This window comes from Colias eurytheme, chromosome 2, assembly GCF_061535395.1.
Source record: "Colias eurytheme isolate Ceu_HAF_F1 chromosome 2, ilColEury1 Martin Lab GWU primary, whole genome shotgun sequence".
Lineage (NCBI taxonomy): Eukaryota > Metazoa > Arthropoda > Insecta > Lepidoptera > Pieridae > Colias > Colias eurytheme.
In genome coordinates this window covers 7,590,045-7,615,826 of record NC_142981.1, presented here as the reverse complement: position 1 = coordinate 7,615,826, position 25,782 = coordinate 7,590,045, and the positions used below count along the sequence as shown (strand labels likewise).

The window sequence follows — 25,782 nt, the reverse complement described above, 5'->3', positions numbered from 1 at the left end:
AAATTCAATGCGATCGGAGAGAGTAGGTACCTGTTCAAGACAGCTTTGCTTGCACTCCACGGGGGATGCTCCTGGTTGGTTACGTATCACTCTGGTCTATCAATAAAATTCGAAAATATCTATTTTCTTTTGTTCCCCTGGTTCGAGAAGATTTCCATCTGCAGTCGAATATATGCAAACTTACCTAATAGATACCAATTACCTAGTAATTTTAAAATCAAAACATATTTTATGCAAAATAAAATATATATAATATTCCTCCAGTTTTCTTATCAGCTGTACCGCTTAGTACTTACAACCTTTGTTATTCGAATGCGAAGTCCTGGATTTGATTATATCTGTGGAGACTACAATTATTCCGACTGGGCAAGGCATAGAACTTCTCTGATTACTTGTATAAAAAGATCGTTTAATGCAACAGATGTATACCTAATGTTTTGTTCCTTATCCCAGAAAGAAGGTCACGGAGAACTATTTATGTATATTTAAAAATAGTTTTAATTCCTAATGGATCGATTATGTCTGATGTATAAATAGATGCAAAACTTTAAACTACAAATATATAAAATATGCATAGAATATGAAATTACGGTATCTATATATTCAAATCTATCTTTGATAAAAAACATCATTAACATATATTAATACTAGCAATTACATTTAATTAGAAAATTTATCATTAACGATGATCGTGTACTGCTTTAAATAATGCTTTCGTTGGAGTGGCGTAGTTCTGCTAACGTTTACGGAATAGAATCGATGTAATGAATCGGGGCGAAGAGGTGGCTGGGGCGGGTGAAGGCAGGGCGAGCCGCGCACCCGGCGGTCAGGCTCGGGGCTCGTTGGCTGCGGAGGGCGGCGGCTGGCGCGGCAGTCGCGCGCGAGCACGTGCGCGCACCGCTTTGCGCCGTCTCGACCTAATATTCGCGCCCTCTCAACCCTTGTCGCTCAATATTCTTTAACATAATAAAACACCAACCCGTCACCCCCTTCATTAATCATTTAAAATATAGACCAGACGGCCGAAAACAAAACAAATACATGTTATGTGAAATCAAAGTCAGTGGGTCAATGGCAAAATCTTTGCAGAGATTGCTTACATCATTGTTACAATAAATTCGGCGGGAAACATACATAAGACATAAAGTACGTGAATTATATTGTATTATAATATTATCTTTAATATGTAGATATAAATATTGTAAATGTCTCTATCGCATGTTCATAATATTATACTTAAACCTAACAGAACACCTAAATTAATTACCAATAAAATAAATATTTGATTTAATTGTAAGAATCCCTTTATAAGATCCCTATTGTAACAACATCGTAAGTTAAAAGTTTTATAGATTATTTATGAATAAAGAAGTTTACAGTGAATGGAGTCCGCATTATGCTGTAAACTGTAAAGTCTTTAGTAGGTACATCTAAATATAAGTATGGTGCTGTATGTCGTCTGAAGTAAAATTATATAGTAGTAAATTTAGATACAAAAGCAGATTACACATTAAACAAATAATATATACTAATATGTACTTAATAAACATTACAGTAACATTTTTACTATTCCTTGGTAGGTATAATTTAATTCTACCGTTGCTCTTCATAAATCTGTATCTGTTGATTAAATTTGTTTATTAACGAGATAATTTGGGTCCTATTAAAATTTTATAATATACAACTGCTATAATAGTAAATATGTACTTTGATAAGTAGTTAACAAAAAGTAAGATTCTATTTCTATCTTAATCTTAATACTATTATAAAGGCGAAAGTTTGTATGGATGTATGGATGTATGGATGTGTGGATGTATGGATGTATGGATGTTTGTTACTCTTTCACGTAAAAACTACTGAACCGATTACAATGAAATTTAGCACACATATAGAGGGTAACTTGGATTAACACATAGGATAGTTTTTATCCCGGAAATCCCACGGGAACGGGAACTATGCGGGTTTTCCTTTGAAAACGCGGGCGAAGCCGCGGGCGGAAATCTAGTATTAAATAATAATAGTCCATAGAGTAGAATAAAATGTTATATACATATACGTATAAAGTGGATATTATACACATTTGTATAAACCATTAAAGATTATTGGAAAGCAATAAAAACAAATAAATGAACCACTTCACTCTCTAAGTATAAGACTAACTAATAAACTATTTTACTTGTAACAACAAATTTCGGCTCATATGGGGGCAATAACCCATTTTGTAGTTAAAAGCAAAATGCTGTTAGTTTAGACTTTAGAGCTAAAGGTATGTAAGTAGGTATTACATATTGTCACATTGATTTACAAATATTTTTCGCGTCTTTGCTGCTTTTATTGACTTTACAAATTTAAATACATATATATAACAACTACCTATATAAAATCATGACGTCCGGTGGGCAAATATAATTTTATAATGAAATAATTTGAAAATATAATCATACACCTTAACAATGTACAACAATTTAACTTGAAAATATGTAAATATTTAAAAATAAAACATGAATAACTATTTCTTAGTGACGATTCCATGGTCACTCGCTTTAGCCGCGTCGGTCACAACGATTGTCAATATTGAAATTAGAATAGTATATTACAAAATAGACCGGGAGATACTGACACAAAATTTCGAGTCATTTTTAACAGGATGGCGGTTCTACAGGGGTCTTAGTACGCAATGACAAAAAGAAAAACGATGGCGTGAACGCTGGTACCGGCGGCTTAGTCGCGTGGGCGTTAGTCGAACTCGTCGGAAAATAGCGAAAGTCAAACGATTTGTAACAGTATGGCACTTATTTTTCCTGTAAGTTTGAGGATCAACAAATATAAATACAAAATTTCAAAGATCTATGTGTTGGAAATCTTCACTTATATAAATTAATAATAAATTAAGTTTTCAAGTATGACAGCACTTTTTCCCCCTACTAGAAGTATGGCAAATATAATAATGGTCACATTTTATCAAATACTCTCCAAAAATCCAAATGCAATACTGGTACAAAAAGTTTGGCGAAATAAAAATTTTTTGCAGATTTTCGGCGGTATGGCGACCATTTGGAATCGTCCGAAAAGTATGGCATGGCGATTTTCGTAAATGGCTGCACGACGATAGTTACCTGTGCAAAAGTTAGCCTGGTACAAATGGTTGAATGATTGTTTTATTTAAATCAACACATTCGCATCGGTATGGCGGGCTGTAAGTCACACCGGAAAAGTATGGCATGACACTACCGCCTACTCCTTTTTTATGGGCTATCGGTAAATTCTAAAATTTTTGTGTTACAAATCGTTTGACTTTCGCTATTTTTCCGACGAGTTCGACAAACGCCCACGCGACTAAGCCACCGGTACCAGCGTTCACACCATCATTTTTCTTTTTGTCATTGCGTACTAAGACCCCTGTAGAACCGCCATCCTTGTTTCAAATGACTCGAAATTTTGTGTCAGTATCTCCCGGTCTAAAACGTTAGTACGAGTCATGTGTGGTTGGACATCGAAGCTAATGAACGGATATCAGAACAATGTTTCAGCGTGTAATTTATTCATTACACGGCCGTCCTCCGCCGGCTGATGCTTATGTCGGATCCTCTCCTGACATTGTATTTTTTAGTTCATTCGCAATACCTACCTACTGTAAACACAAACTACGCGTGTAACAATTTTTAATATATATTTATAATTATGCAAAAGGATCTGTCCAAGTAATCAGTGCTCTTTTTTTATTTTGCGAAATTTATTTTCAATTTGTAATGTATTTGTTTTAGATTAATGAAAACAAAGATGGCAATGAAAAGGTTTTAATTTGTCCTCTATTTATAAAATTCGAAGACCTTTTTTAAAATGAATAATGCGAATGAAATGCTTTTGGATATATCATGAAAACTGACTGAAAACATGGATAAAACACAGCGAGGGCGTTTGGCAAAAATTTGTATATGTTTAGTCCCACCATGGCGATTTGTGGATTTATCAGACGAAAAATTGTACCTGGCGTACACTCAGAGACAGAGGCAAGGAGCAGTTTTACGTTGGATTGCGCTGGGTTTACTGCTGCAAATATTTATTGCGTTGGTGCCGGGAGAATCTAATTTAGAATTTGCTTATGCATCCGTGGTTATAGCAATATTAATAAACGTAAGCCTGGCTATTGTGTATGCTCTCATTCGCAGAGCGCGACCGGCTCTCAATCACATTGCATGGTTTGTGCTTTGGGTGCAATTGTTAATAAGTGCCTCGCGAAGGGTTGGAGATTCTTACAACGAGTTACTAGGATGGGCTATCGTGTTACAGTATTTCACCCTAACAACCCTCCCATTCCATCACTTGTTGCTCACCGTTTATAGTACAATTTCTTTCTCAGCTTACTTATTGATACAGTACTACAATGCGTCTATTTGGGATGATAGAGTCGAAGGCAATTTACTGTCACAGGTACGGGATAGTACATTTATTTAGAAGAAATCTAAAATATTTACTCACTATAAACATTTAATACATTTCTAATTTTTCTAAAGCAATTAGCAAATGGATGTTTATTATTTGGAGCCACACTACTCGGCGGCACAGCCTATGTTATAAATGAGCGAAAACAGCGTCAATCTTTTCAAGAAACGAAAAGGAGCTTAGGTGATAAACTGACTATTGAGCAACAGAGTAAAGAACAGGTAAACGTTATGTAAGATCGCATACAATATGGAAGTATGACAATGTATACAATATTACGATTCCTTTATATTCTACTTGTAATTTTTGACTTGAAAGGAGGCCATTAATTGTATTCTAAAACGTATACTAATAAATACGAGATTTTCACTTTACATCTTCTCTACATTGATGTAGAGTCATAAATAAATTTGCAAATATTTTCATCCTAATATAATTCTTTCTTAAAATTACTGCACAGTTTTATATCATATTACCTACTCGTTCCTAAATCGTAATATACATCGGTGTATAAAAAAAATAGTTTTGTACACAGGTATGTAGGTATAAAAAAACTTAATTATTTACGAAATTAATTAAAATTGAGTCCAATTTCAATTAACCTATCTATCTGTAAACTAGTAAATTAAAATTTACATATTATGCAACACATTTTACCTATGAGATAAAATTTTATGATATTATGTTTTTAGGAAAGATTGCTATTATCAGTGCTACCGGAACATGTAGCTGTGAAAATGAGAGCCGATTTGGGACTCATTGATACACAATTTAAAAAAATTTACATGTCAAGGCATGAAAATGTAAGGTAGGAAAGAAATTACGTACAAAATCAATGTTTACAGAATTTAAATGTACTTATGTCCTAACACTTATTTCCGTTTACAGCATTTTATATGCAGACATTGTAGGATTTACGGCTATCTCTTCTACATACTCAGCTCAAGATCTTGTGGCAATACTTAATGAGCTATTTGCTCGATTTGATCGGCTTGCAGAGGTAAATAGACAATAACAATAAAATAAAAATATATTTTCATAAAAATTTTAAGTATTTACCACATTTCTTTTGTTTAGAAATATCAACAGTTGCGTATAAAAATTCTCGGTGATTGCTACTATTGTATCAGCGGTGCTCCCGTGGAAAGACCGGACCATGCAGTGCTATGTGTGCACATGGGTTTATCTATGGTTAAAGCTATAAAGTGAGTTCTCATACAAACATTATAATATAAATTATAAAAAAGGTTTGTAGGCAATGGTTTTTAGTTCAAAAAATGGTAACTATACTTGCATTGTATTTATTAAAAAGGTACGTACAACGAATAACGAATTCCCCCGTGGATATGCGAGTCGGCATTCATACTGGGGCAGTGCTTGCCGGAGTACTGGGTCAGCGACAATGGCAGTTCGATGTATATTCCCGGGATGTAGAATTGGCAAATAAAATGGAGAGCAGTGGAATGGCCGGGTAAGTTTAGTACACACACGTACACGTTACTATTTAGTAATCTGGGGTATTACGTTATGTTGTCAATTAGTTCAACATTGCGGGTTTTGTTTTCGTTACAAATAGTGATTGATTTATCATGTAATTAATCTTGCTTCATCAGTACAACACTTATAACATAAAACAATTTAACGGAGACCTGCCTTTATTATGTGAAACAGGCGAGAAATAAATTAATAATCATTCCTGAATGAAATTTAAACGCGTGAAACTGTAGAATGATTGGGATAATTGCGTTTTGATGAGTATTCATTCAATTTTAAAAATCGGAATGTCAATCTAATATAGATTTGTATATAAATTAAAGTAATGTTAACTATTGTTTTTTCATCCTCAACCACATTTAACATTATTATCTACTGACATAGCACAATACATAAACAAGGAATAAAATAAATCTGGTTTTAATACTTTAAAAACCACAGTTCGAAATAAATTATCATACAATATCATGTGCATTCTATCAGATAATCAATTTCACTATTTCGTGAAAGCTGACCTCCCCTTATTCATTAGTGGAAGATTGTTAGATATACGTATGTCAGCTGATATTTTCAACAGATAGCTTAAGCTTTCTCTGTGAAAACGTGAGCTGTTATTGATTGAAAAGTAAATTTAAATGCTGCAGTTGATTTAAAATTTACAAACAGTGTTTTTTTTACGGTAATTGCATTTAGTAAGTTGAAAGTAAGATAATTTATTATGGATACTATAATAGTTAAGTGCAATAAGAAATGTATAACATCATTATCTCTATTCAATACAATTTTAAGTACATCGTTAAGCAGAGATAATACATTCTTCCGTGTTCTGTTATGCGGAAGAGTTTAATGAAATTCTATGGAGATAATTTGGTGTCTCCATAATGTACCCGGAATGAGGGCGTATGAGAAAAAGATGGCTCTCATATTGGCAAATTGACCGCGGCTGTACATTGACCTTGACCTCATCTTGCGGGACTCTCCGCTATAAGTAGCGTAAGCTGTCAATAACAGATGTATTGAAGGGAAGTAGGTACATCAACGCTCGGAAATTATCTATCAGGCGCATACCTGTAGCGTTCATTTCCATTTGCAATTTTAACCGGTGGCAGAGCAGTAACGTTCAATGTGCTCGTTACTTTTTCATAAGTGAAGCATTAATATTGGTCGTTTTATTGCAAAATAAAACAAACTTACGCCATTTACATTCCCTTTTTTTACTTGACGATTTAAGTTATGGGTACTAATCTTGAATAGTTTTAGGATAAAGCGAGATTAGAAGGAGAAAGAGACCTTTTTTGCAATGAAATAGAGAGTACTATACTATCTAATTCGTTGCAAAAAAAAAGAAAAACAATTTTGAATAAGTGTTAACGTGTGAAAATTTCCCAGTTGCACTGTGCTCATGTTAATAAACAATCTTGCTTATTAGATTGATTTATCTTCTTATAAAATATCTATTAAGTACACTTTTGTTTATTTATATTTTGAATAAATTAAGTATTCTTGTTTATCTCTACAAATGGAATTTTCTAGATGACTATTAATTTGACCATAATATCAATCCAACTTTCAAGCGTCCTCATCTTCACTTCTAATTAGATATTTATTTTTATCACGATTTTTATCTGTTTCAACAAGCCAGAAATGCACTTATCCCTCTTTTGTATGTACTTACATAACAAAGAGGGACAAGTGGGGCCATTATAATGAACTAATTGAAACCGCGAGTCAATTCTTTTGTAATATAAATTATTACAAAAATAGATACAAAGGCATCAACAATCTCTCTGACAATTATTGTGCTTGAAATTTGAATTCATCTCTAACAATGTATGTAGTTACATTTGGAAGTTCTAATCCAGATGGTATTAAAAGTGAAAGTTTCGTAGACGCGTGCACGTGTCGGAAGTGACGCTCAGTTTCCTGAACGACGAGTTTGAAGTAGAGCCCGCACATGGCGAGCGCCGCGAGGAGATGCTGCGGCAAGCGGGGATCAAGACTTACTTCATTGTTCGGGTACTTCTAACTTAATCCTATCAGCTATTATTGACTCGTTATAAAGCACAGTGATAATAAATTAATTCTATATACTACTATTAAAGTTTTCATTTTTGTATGCCTACAAATTTATCAAGACTGAACTTCCTTGTAAACAGGATAAGCACTTTTAATAAAATGATTATATTAATTAGCTAATCACTAATTAGTATAAGTAGATTGCTACATTTCAAGGCCTACTCCGTACCTTTCCTACCTATTTTTCAATAGGTGAATTCGACAACATAAAATTAGACAGATGCAATGCATAACGTTACAGATTATTGTGTAAATACAATTATTAATATTACATATAGTTCTACTTGATCATTTGTAGGTATATTTGAGTATAACCCGTAAAAAATAACCGTTCGGAGCAATTGAAAATTGCTTTTACAGTAACGATCCTGATGTTATCTACTTGACAAACAGACGCTAATGATGGTAAAACATTTACAGTTCAAGGGGAGCGAAGAAAAATGTATCGAAGGCGAGGCGGGTGGAGGCGACTGGCCCGACGTTCTCTCCGACCTCAAAGACGACGATGAGGACTCGGTAAGTGCACTCGTACCGTCCCCGCCCCTCTCCAGATCGGCTATATGGGACACTGGGGCACTAGGCTCCGGCCCTTATTAGCCTACTTAGTGCTAGTTTACTTGCTGTAATCGAAATATCATTTTTCACTAATATAGCTAGCAGGCTCCTATCTATTAGTGAGACCATTCGACCGTCGCGCGTCGCTTGTAAAACATTATGTAGATGCTTCGTTCATTATTCGTAGGTTCTTTCCCCGCAAGATGAAACACAGGTCAGCGAAGAGATGAAAATCCACGCTATGTTGCAAGAGGAACTGGTTAACCGCGATGACGACAAGTATGTTGATCTTATTAACACTTTCATGACTATTTATTTTCATTATTATCAGTTTAGCGAAAAAAATAATTATATTATGTGGTTATAGACTTAAAATAAAATCAACACTCATAAATCTACTGGTAATTACCACATTTCCAGTAGATTTATGAGTGCCTCTGCACATTAATCGAACTCAATTATTATTACCACAGGGAGCTCGCGGACGGGACGACCCTCTGTTTAACTTTCAAAGACAACGAGGTCGAAAGTGGTTACGCGCAGCGCGGCAACTCGTACCCGCAGGCGATCGGAGCCCCGCCGATGATAATCCTGCCCGCTTTAACGCCTATTATCACATTCGCTGTTCCCAGCACTTTGACTTTCCAAGCCTTTTACATCGCACTTATTATAGAAGCCTGCGCTCTCAATATATTGTATCTCATCGTTTTCCGATGCGCCCAGTATAAGGTTCCACTGAATTTTATATTTGTATTTTATCATTATTCCTAATTTTAAATTTGGATAATCATTTATCATATAAATGTATTATTTTTCAGAATAAGAAGATTCCTACTTATTGGAAGTTAGCATGCGGATTGCTAAATATCGCCGTATTCGTTTCTCTAAACATTATCCCTTTGGTAAGTATTGAGCCCTATATTCAAGATATATAAACTCGTACTAATTCACGGAAACTGATATTTGAATGAAATTTTACGTTATGTGCATTCTCACTCTGCTTGATTGGGCATAACAAAATATTGTCGGTTATCTGTACCGCTACCTATAGGCTCTATTGCGCGTGATAGTGCAGTAAACCTTTCTAATGTTGTTGTCTGAAGCAGCACCAATGTAATAATCAAAATTATCATCTATCTCGGTGTAAAATATTATTCATTCATTCATTATTCATTCATCGACTTTTAAGTTTAATATTAGTAGGTAGGTAATATGAATTACGTGATAATGTTCTATTTGCATTTGGTTTAAGCGTTATATTGAAATTATTAGTGTTTTACTTTTCTAGTTCAAGGAAATAAATCGTTAAAATTATAGGTGTTGAGGGATTTTAAATAAGCAAGTAAAGCATTTATAAACCAATTCATTTTATCGTAATTACTACTCGATTTACATTTAATATAATAAGCGGCCGAATGGATTTCTGGCAAGTCTACGTTTACTTTAAATAATTAAATAAAGTTAGGAGGTTTTGTATGTTGCGGATAAAAATCGTAAGAAATTCGTTATCTAACCACAACACAGAACAATTTAACACGATTACATTAGTTCCACACATGACTTTCAATGTAATTTTTTATAACTTTAAATGCTTTATTAAGTATCTTTAAAAAAATCAATCATTAAGTGGGGAGAATATAATTTATAATCAAATATGTCTATACAAATATTATAAAGAGGAAAGGTTTGATTTTTTGTTTGTTTGTATGAATTGAATAGGCTCCGAAACTACTTGGCAGATTTGAAAAATTCTTTCACTGTTGGAAAGCTACATCATTTCTGAGTGACATAGGCTAGGTTTTATCCCGGAAATCCCACGGGAACGGGAACTATGCGGGTTTTTTTTGAAAACGCGGGCGAAGCCGCAGGCGGAAAGCTAGTAATTTATAACTTGCTTTCGCTTTTAACTTATACATGTCTTATTAAAAGTCACATTCATTATTATATCGGGATCCTATTATTAATTTAAGAATACGTTAATTATTTCACAACATATATATCACTTATTTAAATTAACTTCTTTATCAACGTTGTCAGACAGCTGTGAAATATTATTTATCTATGCAGATTCTTTGCGGCCATATCGAGAGCAACCTAGAAGACGAACAATTGAGCCCCAAAAATGTGGAAATGGTGAAAAATCAGCGTTGCTTACACTCCTCCTATTATTATCACGTAAGTATTTAATTTTATTATTAAACCTAGTAAATAATGGAAATTAATATATTATTCGGTATACACTACAACTGACTTTTTTTAGTTCAAAGCAAAAATTCTGAAATAAAATATTAAATGATACAAATTTTTCAATGTTATACGTGGCATGTTAGCATTCAAAAAGCATTGTTGTCGTAGTGGTTATTGTTTACGACGTATTATTTTCAAGTTGTATTCGTTATAAAATATATGGCACTGGCAATTTTTGTACCGGGATAGAAATGTATGAGTTTTATTTATATGTATTTGTATATGTGACATTATGAATGAATAACACCACCCCTCGACTTCTGAATGATACTAGTTTCTACCGGTGGTTTCTCTCATAATATATGTACACATTTCAAGCTAAATCTACTATTTGTCTACCAAATCACAGCCAATTCTCAAACTTATACATAGATCGGCTTTATTGTACTCAAATGAGTATAATTTTTACATGGGACTTATTTAAATGCTTAATTAATCAGTGGTTATTAATTTGACGCAAACTTATCACCAAAACTATGTAGTATGTATGTATTTATCATGTACTGTGTTAGCAGGTAGCTAACTTTCTTCACGGGTCATTCATTAGCACTCTTTCACTTTAACTTCAATGTGAATACCATATGAATATAAAATTTTATTTTTGATTACAACATCTTTTAACCAACTATATACAATGTTGTATTGAATATTTGGCCTTTTTAACCGACGACGCAGACCAGAGGCGGCTCGTGACAAAATTTTATGGGTGTTCACTTGAAATAAAACACTGAAAATACATGGTGTAAATCAGTACAATTTATTAAAAAAAAATTACTTATAAAGGAAATGCATACGTTTTTCTTTTTGGTGTGCAAAAATATCTATAACTTTTTTGTGAAAGTTAAAGCAATTTGAAATGCACCAAAAAATACGACACAATCCATTATCCTTCGTAAAATATGTCTGTTTTCATCGACACGGTCATTGAACTCGCGTATTGACTTTCGGTACGCGGAATCTAGTGCTTTACGAATGTCTTGTCGTCCGATAGACGCCAATTGCAGTTCATTCAACAAATGGTACCGAGATTGTGAATGTTTTCATGTTTTTTCATCTTGATTGAAAGATGAGCTAAGTCGTCAACGCCCGTTTCAGTCCAAGCACTCTCACCTCCGCCGGCCGCGCCCGCTTTAAATAAAAGACACGGAAAACAAAATAGTTTGTTGCTTTCATCACAACCACACAACCACGGTGTTTTCACATATTGTTCAGATTTAAACACACGCGTATATGTTTTCGTTTTTGTCGTACATTTTTGCGTAAGATCAGGTAGCGGTCCCTTAGCTTTACATTCAAGCCGAATTTGTAACGTTTTATCACACTTTTTAATGAACGCCACATTATAATTATTGTTCATTTTAACACTCACAAGTAATACTGATAACTACATGCTATTTCAACACGTATTTTATAATTTTAATTAGAAAATTGCATGAATCGCGCGCGTGCATTGAAGTTGACTCGAGTATTTGTTTATATTAAAGAAGTGGAAACTGGCAACGTCGCGCCGCGCGCGCAATCACTGTCCTGCCGGGCGGTAAAAACGAACCGGCAACGTTTGCAGGTGCGGCGCTCCGAATTTTGCTACTTTTCCATAGAAAATCTTTTGTTTCACGCGCAGGGCTCTGGCAAAACCCTCTCTTTCACTCCTATTGGATTTCGTATTAGGAAATGTACTAAATCTTTTTTCATTGGAGCGCAATCGTGAGCGCACTTCTTCGCGCGTTACATAATACAGTAGGTATTATACAGGTGTATGGGATGATGGAATGATGGATATATTCATTGGTATTAACAGTAGTTTTAAAGATTACGATTGATTTTAAATTAAGGAGTATGATTTTATTATAATTATTTATGGGAGTTCACTGCACCAGCGCTCCTTAGGGCGAGCCGCCTCTGACGCAGACGTTCCCAAAACCACGAAAGATTCTCATTTGAATATTGTTTTTTTTTTCTTTTTATTTCAATGCCATGATTGTCAAGGCTTCGCTACGGTATAGCGAATGTGGCGAGTCAAATTGTTCTATTCGTTAAAATGACAAAGATATATCCATACTTTCTTAAAACTTTCCCATTTATATACACGTGCGGCAAATCCGCAAAACAAAGTTTTTCTATAGCTCATCTATGTATACTTCTGGTACAGAAGCTGCATTACGGCCAAGTATCATCATACTCCGTTAAGTGGATACATAATATGTAGTTTTTTTTCTTGAAAGAGTAACAACCATACATCTATCCTCACAAGCTTTCGCGTTTAGGTATATTCAAATTCAAATCATTAATTGCATACCAATACATTTATACCTACATGTTTAAACTATCCTATCTCTCAAGTTGGATCAAACTGCATATAGTGTGCGAATTTTATTATAATCGGTTAAGTGGTTTAGGAGTCCATTGAGGACAAACATTGTGACACGAGATTTATATATATATATTAAGATTAGTAATGACTGCACTTATAAGTAGTTCGTTTTCCGTGTCAGAGTAACAGACATACATCTTTCCTCACAAACTTTCGCGTTCATATTAGTAGATAGGCACTTGACGCTATAAAACAACCATATATGTAAATATAATTCACTGGCCTGGTTTGACTGGCCGGTTGCCTTGGTTGGTAGCACGTTGGTAGAGACCCTGCCTTCCAAGCCACTGGTCGTGGGTTCGATTCCCACCCGGGGCAAATATTTGTGTGATGAACGTAGATGTTTGCTCTGTGTCTAGGTTTAATTATCTAGATAAGTATTTATTTATAATTATATATGTATGTTTATCAGCCATTTGGTTTCCATAACACAAGCGAAAGCTTAGTATGCAATAGCTTTACCGCGGCAGTCCCCGAGTGCCACACGTCTTTTTATTTATTCAGATGGGTGTCGGAGTAGCCTGCAGCGTGCTATGGGTGCGTCCGCTGCGCGAGGGCTACCGCGTGTTCATGCTGCTATGTGTGGCGGTCGCGTACGCGCTGCCAGCGGTGTTGTACCCGGCGTTGCTTACCCGATACCACCTGCCTTATGATCCCTTTGAACATCTTAATGTGACGGCCTTCAATGATACTATGGTGCTCGATTTCATGTTAGTGAGATTTTTTTGATTTATTTAATCGGGTACCTGTTTAATGCGCTTTACGTAACATTGCATTTGCTTAAGCCTTAACACATTGTGAGGTTTGAAACCTCAATGTCTTATAAGTTGGTTAGAATCTGAAGTCTAAACAATTGGATACATATAATGAAAATCTTTACCTGACAGTTCGTTCGTTGACGTGTTTTTCGTAAATTTAATAAAATTTACATGGAATCTTTAATTTATTTCAGGTCCCAGGTTCACGCTACACGACACATAATAATGCTGTTTATTGTAATCATCGGGTTGATTATTTATCACAGATATGTAAGTATTACTACGAGTTATTTCCCTTATTGATATCTACAACTAATATTGTTCAGTGAAAATTATAATTCAATTTATTTGCATAAATCATATCTATGTAGCCACCGAAATATTACCCAATTATAGTATTATATTAGGTATATCTGTGCCTTAATACTGACGCTTTACGTTAATAAGCTCTTCCACATAGTTCGTAGAATGTGCTAGTATAATTGATGTAGACGTGAACCACTTCAGGGAATAAACTTGTTATAATGACTTACTTGGCGTTGTGGCTTGTGGGTACTTATCTAATAGGATTTATAGCAGCACTTTTGTATTATCCAATTAATAATACGAGCTTTATTGATCTTGAGTAGTGATATACTTTTGTTATACAATTAAAAATATCTGTATTTAGGTATTTATATTAATCCACATGCCAATATACAGCATTTAAAAGATCTGAATAATAATTAAACATCAAAATATACAAACGACCAACAATCGAAATATTTAAGCTTCCAGAGACCATAATGATCGGAACTTATTTACACACAAAGACCAAACTATCCATTATATTGATTAAACATAACCATCAAATTCTCTTTAGAATTATCTTTCTGTTATATTGAATAACATCAATCTTCATATATTTTTATATTTTGCCTTCTGGGTTCTGGCAGTATCGTCAGCGACATCCTGGGCCATATCATAGCATAACACATAATCAGAGGCGGCTCGCCCTAAGGAGCGCTGGTGCAGTGAACTCCCATAAATAATTATAATAAAATCATACTCCTTAATTTAAAATCAATCGTAATCTTTAAAACTACTGTTAATACCAATGAATATATCCATCATTCCATCATCCCATACACCTGTATAATACCTACTGTATTATGTAACGCGCGAAGAAGTGCGCTCACGATTGCGCTCCAATGAAAAAAGATTTAGTACATTTCCTAATACGAAATCCAATAGGAGTGAAAGAGAGGGTTTTGCCAGAGCCCTGCGCGTGAAACAAAAGATTTTCTATGGAAAAGTAGCAAAATTCGGAGCGCCGCACCTGCAAACGTTGCCGGTTCGTTTTTACCGCCCGGCAGGACAGTGATTGCGCGCGCGGCGCGACGTTGCCAGTTTCCACTTCTTTAATATAAACAAATACTCGAGTCAACTTCAATGCACGCGCGCGATTCATGCAATTTTCTAATTAAAATTATAAAATACGTGTTGAAATAGCATGTAGTTATCAGTATTACTTGTGAGTGTTAAAATGAACAATAATTATAATGTGGCGTTCATTAAAAAGTGTGATAAAACGTTACAAATTCGGCTTGAATGTAAAGCTAAGGGACCGCTACCTGATCTTACGCAAAAATGTACGACAAAAACGAAAACATATACGCGTGTGTTTAAATCTGAACAATATGTGAAAACACCGTGGTTGTGTGGTTGTGATGAAAGCAACAAACTATTTTGTTTTCCGTGTCTTTTATTTAAAGCGGGCGCGGCCGGCGGAGGTGAGAGTGCTTGGACTGAAACGGGCGTTGACGACTTAGCTCATCTTTCAATCAAGATGAAAAAACATGAAAACATTCACAATCTCGGTACCATTTGTTGAATGAACTGCAATTGGCGTCTATCGGACGACAAGACATTCGTAAAGCACTAGATTCCGCGTACCGAAAGTCAATACGCGAGTTCAATGACCGTGTCGATGAAAACAGACATATTTTACGAAGGATAATGGATTGTGTCGTATTTTTTGGTGCATTTCAAATTGCTTTAACTTTCACAAAAAAGTTATAGATATTTTTGCACACCAAAAAGAAAAACGTATGCATTTCCTTTATAAGTAATTTTTTTTTAATAAATTGTACTGATTTACACCATGTATTTTCAGTGTTTTATTTCAAGTGAACACCCATAAAATTTTGTCACGAGCCGCCTCTGCACATAATAACAACTTCACCTAGAATTATCGCATCTGTTTTTATCGTTTTCTTATTTCTTTCTTTGCAATGTTCTGTGTGTTTCTCATTTTTGTCAGTTGTTATAAGTTTTAAGCTATTGCATAGCTTCTATCGCGGGCCTTGAGCGCGGGGACTGAATCCAGAAATTCCGTAACGAAAAAACCTCACGCTCCCCATTCCGACGGGCGCGGAGGTGTGGCTTGAAGGCATAGCATGCTTTACCGCGGCAGTCCCAGAGTGCCTCACGTCTTTTATTGTTTGTCTATCCCTATGTCTAAACTCCGAACCCACCAAATATTGCACTAATTCCACTTAGTGGGAGTCGTTAGAACGCGCGCGGTATTCCCGCGGCGCTCGCATGCGCGGGCAGGCGGAGCAGGCGCGCGAGCTGCGGCGCCGCAACGAGGCGCTCGTGCACAACGTGCTGCCGCCGCACGTGGCCACGCACTTCATGGGCGCGAGGCACCACCATCGCGATCTGTATAGCCAGAGTTATGCGGAGGTCGGCGTGCTGTTCGCGTCTATGCCCAATTTTACAGGTATTGGAATTGATATTTTAGTCCTGTAGGATTCAAATTTTTGAACTTTAAACTTATATTTTTTTTTAAAATAGCAAAAATGATGAAAGATTACGGTTTATTACTCATCGAGCTCTGCTTCACTGACGCCATGGTATCCAAGTAGGTAGGAAAATGTCTAAATTGGCGACGTTGGCAACCCAAATAGCCAAGTGAGGATACAAACTACTTGAATATGTAGCCAGTTCAGTCGCCATGGCGTCTTAATGAGACAGAGCCCTAAGAGAAAGAATTTATATGTTACTTTTTATACTAGTTTTGTCGTCTTGATACCGTATTACTACAATACTGTAGCGCCTGAAAAATTAAAGCACATAAACAACGTTCGCGTTAGGTTTTCATTTGTAGGGCTACCATTAATTTACATACATAAATAATATGTCTTCGTGAGGCTAGAATTAAATTATGAATCATAATTGACGACAGATTGATATCTCGTGTTCGTGTTTTACATCACGCGTGAGCTTTTGAGTTCCTTGTTCAAAGAATGCGCACAGATTTACAAATGGACTACTTATGTCATTTTAGTAATTTGTAAAACTATTTCATTTTTTTAATTATGTCTCTATTTTCAACATATTCTTATTTACAGTATTGATTCTTCTAACAATATATTTTGGATTTTCAAAATTTTATTCATAGATATTCTATAAAATAAAGTTATTTGTTAATTTGATTTTCAAATAAAATAGTTCAATACATATTATATTTACCTACAATATATCCGCATTGAATAATTATACGAGATACCTTCCCTATCTGACTAATTTATTCGAGCTGGAACTATATAGTTCTTTTATGTGAACCTGGAAGTAAACAAAAAACTTATTACAATGAGCTTACGCACCAAAGTTTACATATATGCTATTTAAAAATATATAAGGAAACTACACCATTATAGTTACACATTTATCAATACACTATATAGCCCAAATTATTTAAAAAACAAGTAAATTTAACCCTGATGTTTTCGGAAAAGAAAGCTCAAAATTATTCACTATTATTAACTCCGAAACACTTTACCTGTTACAGAGTTTTACTCAGAAGAAACGGTCAACAATCAAGGCCTAGAATGTTTACGGTTTCTCAACGAAGTTATATCGGATTTTGATCTCGTAAGTATCTGTTTTTAATAAACACATCTAAAAATACTTCAATAGTCTCACTTTAGAGACGTACGTAAGCCGTATAAAATGCTGTTCATGTTGACTAAATATAGATACTAAGATGTATGTATCACAATGAACTTACTGGGCTGTTTTAATGAATGACGTTCCTGAGGTAATCTATAATTGCAGATTAAATAGAGAAAATATTTAAATGTTTGTAGGTTTGCTTGTTGTTAACATACACAAACTAGGTACCTGCTTAAATTATTTTGCAAATTGTTTAACCAGTAGATGCAGTATGAGACTTATGCATACAATTGATACTGTACGAAAATATATCTATATGTGTCTATCTTTAAAAGTCTATTAAATTCAAAAAAAAAGATTAACAATAAAAATATATGCATGGGCATCTTCACCCTGACTTTTAATATGCAACAACTACTAAGTTAACTAATGTGGAATGTCATAAGCTTAAACACGTATGTATTGTATGTAATGTGAGAATGAAGTTGTTTATTTGTAATTATTATGCGTTATCGACGACAGTAGTTGTGTGCTGCATGAATCAATTAAATGAGAAACAAATTCCACGAAAGTTTCCAATGCCTGTCCAATGTACGTGAGCAATATAATTTTCCTATGACCTCATAAATATTGTATAAAAAAATATTTATTTACTTATTTAACACATAATGTATAAGATAATGTAATATAAAAATAACACACAAGCACATACGTACGAAAAAGCGGCCTTATTGCTCAAAAGCAATATCTTCCAGGCGTCAATTTCTTCCGATTAAGAAGTTATTGCAAAATCGTATAGATTTTTATATAATGTTTATGTGCTTTTTTAAATCTTCTATTTATATTTTCTTTCAGTTACTCGAAGATTCAAAATTCAGCAAGGACATAATTAAAATAAAAACGATTAGTTCCACCTACATGGCGGCATCCGGCCTAAACCCTTCGCGACAAATGCAGGTTTGATTTTTGCTTTATATTGAATCGAATATTTCCACTCTGAATCTCAAGAATAATTCTTTTTAAGAAAGAATGCGTATGTTTTTTCTGTTCATCAGAATTCAAAGAAAAATGATTAGGATAGGATTGATACTTCCACTGAAAATAATAATAAAAAGTACAAAACAATAATCATATTTCACAAAAATCTTTGTTTAGGTCAACGTCCGATTTCGTTTCAGTAATTATTCATAATTCGTTTTGCCATTTTAGGCAACTTTCAACAATCTTTTGTTTTATATAAAGTGCTGTAATTATTTTTGCATTAGTGACGAGCGAAACTAAGAATAAATCGTTCTATGTGTTCTCTGGAACGCGTCGATACACATCATTATGTATTTTGCTTTTATTTAATGTAAAAAGCCGTCCATCGAGTTTGTATCTGCATAAAACAGCTAATCAAAAATAGGTATAATAAAATTTTAGAATAAATTGATTTTTGTAATTCTTTTTACTTTATATAAGATTCATTATAATATATTATAATAGTTATTTTGGAACACAGTGAGTATTGTGTTGTGTACTCAAAATAGATTAGTTAGGAAATGAATTTTATAACTGTGAAACATTATATGACTTTGAGCTTTTTTAATAGGTAGATAGGTATGTCGTAAATTACAAATTTAAAATTTAACCTATTCCAACAAATATTTGAACAAGGATATTTTTTATTTGAACGATCTTTCTGCATGAATATTAATTTATTTTAATGTGACAAAAATAAAAATGCTTACCGTCTAATTTTTGTTTTGTAAAATACATTTGCCATGCGTACGAAGTTTTTTTTTTTGTTTAAAGCCATCTGACGGTATTCTGGTACGTTGGGCGCACTTGGCTTGCCTGGTGGAGTTTGCGTTAGAACTGCAGCGTGTACTGGCTGCTATAAATGAGCAATCGTTCAACCATTTCGTGCTTCGTATGGGAGTGAACCACGGGCCCATCACAGCTGGGGTCATTGGTGCTAGGAAACCACATTACGATATATGGGGCAATACCGTTAATGTCGCATCTCGGATGGAAAGCACGGGAAAGGCTGGATGCATACAGGTATTATTTTCATCGAAATTGTATTGTATTGTTTTGAAGTATCCTTTATTTTACGTGTCTACAAAGTTGTTTTTTGCATTTAATATAATGGATTACGTGATAATTACTAAACATACCTAACGATTTCATTATGAATTAAACTAAAAGGCCACTTGAAAGTGATAATAATAAAAAGGAAGAGTACAGTGTAGTACAATAACAATATTATGTATATTAGGATCGTCCGGTTGAAATTCGACCTTCTAACGACTCTCACCTGCGTTCCACTGCATATGTATATCACAATTAAATTACATTCGACCAAACAGTGTACCTAGATACTTAATATGAAAACAACGACATGTGTATCATTACTTTGAATATGCATAATAGAGTGTAAATGTTAATTCATACAACAATTTTATCTGATCTATCTTAACTGTTATAATATATAATTATGAATAACTAATAAGCATATATTTACGTGTACATCGGTGGTAATTGTTAAAAATATGTAATGACGATTCGAAAGTGCTTAAAAGAAGTCTAATTGAATAAATAAATGTTTGAGTTTGAGTTTACATCGTGGTATAATTAACGTGGAGTAAAATATTACGACAATCGTAGGTGACCGAAGAAACATGTGAGATCCTACAAAAGTTTGGCTACTATTTCGAACAACGTGGTTTGGTGGCTGTAAAGGGCAAAGGGCAGCTGATGACTTACTACTTACAAGGCAAACATGACGCACCCCCACCGCATACTGAATGCCCAACGGTAAAGTATTCTATTATTACGAAGCCCTATAATTATAATGCATGTCTTTTTAATTACGTTCTCTTCAATTTTATATCAAGAAAATGTAAATTTATTTCAGATTTTTGTATTTATTTGAGCTAACCAGCTTCTGAATATCAATAGATCGTAAATTAACTATAATAGAATACGGGATGTTAATTATTGTAATTTTATGGAATTAACTTATTGATAATAATCTACTGTTGTTTTAATATGTATCTCTTCTAATCTAATCTTTTATATTCCATACTTTTTAAATTTTAGTTCAAAATATCGATAGTTTGATATGTAATTGCATATCGCAGTCGATCAAATTACAACATTTTACTTGCAAAACGAAATCAGCGGCATAATTTATATTGTCACGCGCTCTTTAGCAAAGCAACAAGCGTTATAACTATTATGTTCATTATAATTTTCTTTACAACACCATCAAACTCTGGTAGATAGCTATCACATGTTAAGATCAAATTTCACACTAGCGTCAACTCCAATTTATTTCACCAAAGCGTTTTATAATTCTCGCGTTCAACATTTGATAAATGTTGCTAGCTTGGCCACACTCAACGTGTTGGAGCATCCCTTTATTATTTCCAGATCAACACACAAACAAATCAAATCAAAATAATTATTTGCATGAATTGCGGTGAATCATGAATGAACATGTTATTAATATAGCTTCTACTTTTAAATAATATTAATTCTATTTCAATTTGACCCTCACATTGGAAAGCATTGAGCTCGTTTGCCTTCTTGATATTAAAAAATAAAAACTTAAGAATATGTGTTATTGAAGTGTCATCCTTTAAGTAGGCAATAACATGATATTATAAACGTATTAAATGAAAAGAATACATAAGCAATCAAATGAAGTATTACTGTACATTAGATGTTATTGAAGGTATCGTCAGTAATTCAATATCTAGACTGCAGTTGTGTCATGGCCGTAAGACCTTGTCTGATGCGCTTAATCTATGAAATTGTTTTTCAGATATCAATATTAGATATCTACCTATTAAACGAAAAAGTGAAAACATTTTATTTTATCGGAACAACCAAAAAAAAAATTCGAATTTAACTAATATCTAGACATCCTAGCCAAATTAATAAAAGCAATGGTAATAATAATCTTAAACATATTGTGGAGATGAAAAAAAATGTCTTTGAACCAAAAATATGTAGCTATTTTATTTCACGACCTTAAGAACCAGTATACGATTACAAACAAACAATTGCGCAAGTTTTAGTTATGAAGTTAATTGAGTTTGATTCGCAGTGATTTCACGGACGACAGAGGAATACAAGAAGATTGCACGTTGGATTCGATCTTGACAGTCTACCCGGACAGGCCGACCTGTTATGTCGCCCTGTCTGGATAGATAGTCGTGATCGATTTCCATATTCTTCCAGCCAGACTCATACAGAAGACTTATAAGATATACATATGTTCTAGATTAAGACAAAACATTTCATAATCTATATATGACATGAGCAGTGTTTTTATTTTTAATTTATACCTTCTTAAGTTTAATGTATTAACAACTTCAGCTACTGATAAGTGTGTCCCATAAAAACACATGGCCTCGTTCATTTGTTTGCAATAAACATATAAAATTTTGTGTAGAATTTATTTTCATATAGGTATCCAACAACAAACATTTATATATTTTATATTGTCAGTACTTATCCCTTTATATTATTATTTATTTATATATATTTGTATTGGTATAGATCGATGAAACACCAGAGGCTAACGCCAGCGATGCGCTGTTAGCAAACGGAAGCGCTTCCGCGGCGCCGCAGACGCTCGACGAGGGAGATGCCCAAAGACCGTTACTGCCTTAAACATTATTTGTATGAACCGAATACTCAAACAATACTTAATTTTAAACACTTATTATCAAACAAATCACAATAATACATTTTATTAGTGTTGTCCTGTATTAAAATACTGCAATATTAAGTACCTATTTGGAAGTAACCACTTAATCACAGTCTAATTATTATCTCTTTATTTGTTAAGTTGTGAATTTCGTATTGGTATAATATTATGTTTTCTAGCAAGTTTTGAAATGAGTAACGTTTGAGTATTCGGAGTCGCACTGGATAATCACTTTGTCGCAAATCTAGATGTAATTTAATCTATGACTTAACGAAACCCTGTTGTGAGTGAACTAAATACGAAACTATCTTCGTCACATACTTTTTAATAAAATAAAAAAAAAACTTGTTTAAAAGTCATCTAAGCAGCATTACATGTGAATTAAAAAAATTACAGTGAAGAGACCATAGTGACATGACGCATAATATTTAATACCTATGCACGCAAATGATACGCAATGTAAAATCTGTGTGAGAACATTTTATTTATTATTTTAAGGAAGTAAACATAAGAAAAGAGTGTAGGTAATATTGAAAATATAAATGGAATCGATACGTATGCCAAAGTAAAAAATTTCAACTTTGGGGTACATTGGCACTGTACTTCCTTCTGATTGTAAGCATACACGTAAACTTAAATAGTGTAGGCACTTAGTAAAATATTTTCGCATAGTTCTTCAGTAAATTGAATAAACAAATTGGTGTAATAATTTATTCAAATATCAGTTAACGCATAATTATTGTATAGATTATTAGAAAACGAAACATTGAACAACATATAGACTCATTAAACACGAATAAATATCACGATAATTTAAGAGATAAACGATACTATTTATATCTTAAAATTTATTTATTTTTAATATCTTATTAATACAAATATGACTGAAATTATGAGCTAAATGATATTTCTCACTATAGAAGGAATATTTTAGATTATTTTACGGGTAATTTAAATCTTACATTTATTTGTGTGTATTATTATTAAAATATTTCAAACATACTGTAAGAATACTTAAATCGGTGTCATCGTTGTTTATAAGTTAGTTATGGATGCTGTCGAGTATTACTTCATAAGATGCGACGAAATATTATTATGCAGTCATGCGTGCGCCCGGATATGCGAATCGCTCATAAGTAACTTTCATTTTGCGGATAAATCTGTAATCGGTGTTGCCTCATCTTCATCGTATACAAATAGGTAGCTATATTGTGATATTCATACTAGGAATTAGCTTATTATTAAATCACGTCTAGTTGGTATTCATTTTAACGCGTATTTAAAGTAGAAGATGTTACTTATAAGATAAATGTCATCGCATTAGTGCTGTTAGATTGTTTTAGAGACGTGCTTTTCATAATGATTCGCCTAGACATTCTAGCCTAAGTGTATGTAGAAAGTAGTTTTTAGTTAAAAAGTGCCGTAACAGACATTAATTATGTTTTATAAATAGATATATTGAAACTTATCTAAACGCTTGAATTTTATATTATTATCTGATATAAGTGTACAAAAGGTTTTTGATGGTGATACTGTAGCTATAGTTGCTGTACTAATCTTAGTACTGTTTAGATAATTTTATTTATTCTGTAGTAATTATACACTATCCTGTGATTTGTGATTACTTATTAACATATAATTTTTTACATATTTTAGCTCAAAAGTTTAAAGGTTTAACCTTGATAGCTAAATCTGTACTGAAATTCTTATCAGTAAATAAAGCAATATCTATCTACAAAAACTTTTTTATTCATTACCCCATATGTGTCCAAGACATAGGGGGCAACCCAGCTGGTGGTTCGCCTAATTATAAGCGACTCCCATATATGAATATCTTTGTAGCAAAATCAAGTGAAGTAAACCGCGAAAAATATTTTTTCATAAAACTTGAATAACTTAGAACACACAATGAGATTTTATCTTGATTTTATGATACTATAAAATTTTAAGAATACTCAATGTAAAAAGATTGATCCTTTTTTAACGAAACCAACTTGACTTGACTGTGAATATTTATTTGTCTAGAGGAATCTAATTATAGAACAATATTTTGATATTCGCATTCTCATTCATCAGAACCTATACTTACTACTTCCCGGTGACCTACAATCATACATTTTGGCGAAAACAAGGTTCACAGTACTACTTGCAAGTAAAGGTAAATATCCGATTATAATTATTAGCTTGTAACCGACCATGCGGAACAATGCAATTCCAACTAATACACAACGCAGGAGGAATAAGAATGTTCAAATGTTTGAACTTCGTATAAATGCATCATTTTTATATGTTGGAGTATTTTTAATTAATTTTTTATACCAACGCATAAACAACGGTGTTTTATAAGGTTGTAGTGTCTGTATGTGTGTAATGTGTGTTAGCGCCCGAATAGATGAACTGATCTTTTTTTTTCTTTAATAGGTGACTTAATGGGAAGTGTTTGAAGCTGTTTGTTGAACATAGTTCGGCCTCCAAAAATTTATTAAATATTTTTGTAAAACTTACTTAATATGGGTATCAACTATCAACTGAAAGGGGTTGATTAAGATAATACACTATGATAAATTTCAAATCCAATATGTCCTCATCCTCAACCAATAAAATAAGAAGGCGGGGATTATTAATTTTTGAGCACACAGTGCAAACAAAACATTAAGGCTACGCGCAGACATACAGCGTTCTGCGTTCCGCGTTCTGCGTTCTGCGTTCGTCAGTTCTGCGTTCTGCGTTCTAGCGCACACAGGAGCACGTTCAAGACATTTGCGTTCTATTTCGCGACTCTCCGCACGTGAAACATGTCTCTCGAAAGTTCATCTTCCGAAGATGAAGCCTTGCTTTTGTGGAGTCTAGAGGAGTCAAAAAAAAGTAGAAAATGTTGGGTACACCCTATCAACACGAAACGAGATGATATGGGAGAATTTAGTATTCTTATCCCTGAGCTGCTTCAAGATGAAGAGAGATTTTATATTTATTTTCGAATGTCAATAAATAACTTCAATGAGTTACACGACTATGTCAAATCTGAAATAGAAAAACAAGATACCAATTGGAGAAGACGGACCAGCCATAGCGAGAACGCGAGTTCTTTGTAATTCTGTACAGAGAACGCAAGAACGCAAGCGTTCCGAATGACCGCCGCGTTCTAACTGCGTTCTGTGTGCGCCGGCGCTATAGATCCTTCACATTACAAAGAACGC

The 25,782-nt window shown here is 33.8% G+C and overlaps 1 protein-coding gene across 1 annotated transcript; it reads left to right on the top strand.

Annotated features, from left to right (window-relative positions):
- The first annotated feature begins 904 nt into the window (after positions 1-904).
- On the top strand, positions 905-24,310 carry Ac3 (Adenylate cyclase 3). The gene is made up of 21 exons (XM_090114372.1): positions 905-1,146; positions 3,765-4,431; positions 4,515-4,664; positions 5,136-5,251; positions 5,332-5,443; positions 5,521-5,648; positions 5,756-5,914; positions 7,827-7,953; positions 8,434-8,529; positions 8,756-8,847; positions 9,042-9,297; positions 9,387-9,470; positions 10,636-10,743; positions 13,691-13,896; positions 14,139-14,214; positions 16,486-16,708; positions 17,780-17,862; positions 18,739-18,840; positions 19,678-19,926; positions 20,533-20,682; positions 22,435-24,310. The coding sequence occupies exons 2-21, from the start codon at positions 3,895-3,897 to the stop codon at positions 22,546-22,548; spliced, it is 3,168 nt and encodes a 1,055-aa protein (XP_089970498.1). The 5' UTR covers positions 905-1,146; positions 3,765-3,894; the 3' UTR covers positions 22,549-24,310.
- Positions 24,311-25,782: the final 1,472 nt, after the last annotated feature.

Excerpts from the sequence above, each read along its gene's own strand:
- Ac3 (XM_090114372.1), top strand. The coding sequence starts at position 3,895 with ATGGATAAAACACAGCGAGGGCGTTTGGCAAAAATTTGTATATGTTTA. Across the intron at positions 5,252-5,331 it reads TCAAGGCATGAAAATGTAAG|CATTTTATATGCAGACATTG; the intron begins GTAGGAAAGAAA and ends TTCCGTTTACAG. Across the intron at positions 8,848-9,041 it reads GTTAACCGCGATGACGACAA|GGAGCTCGCGGACGGGACGA; the intron begins GTATGTTGATCT and ends TTATTACCACAG.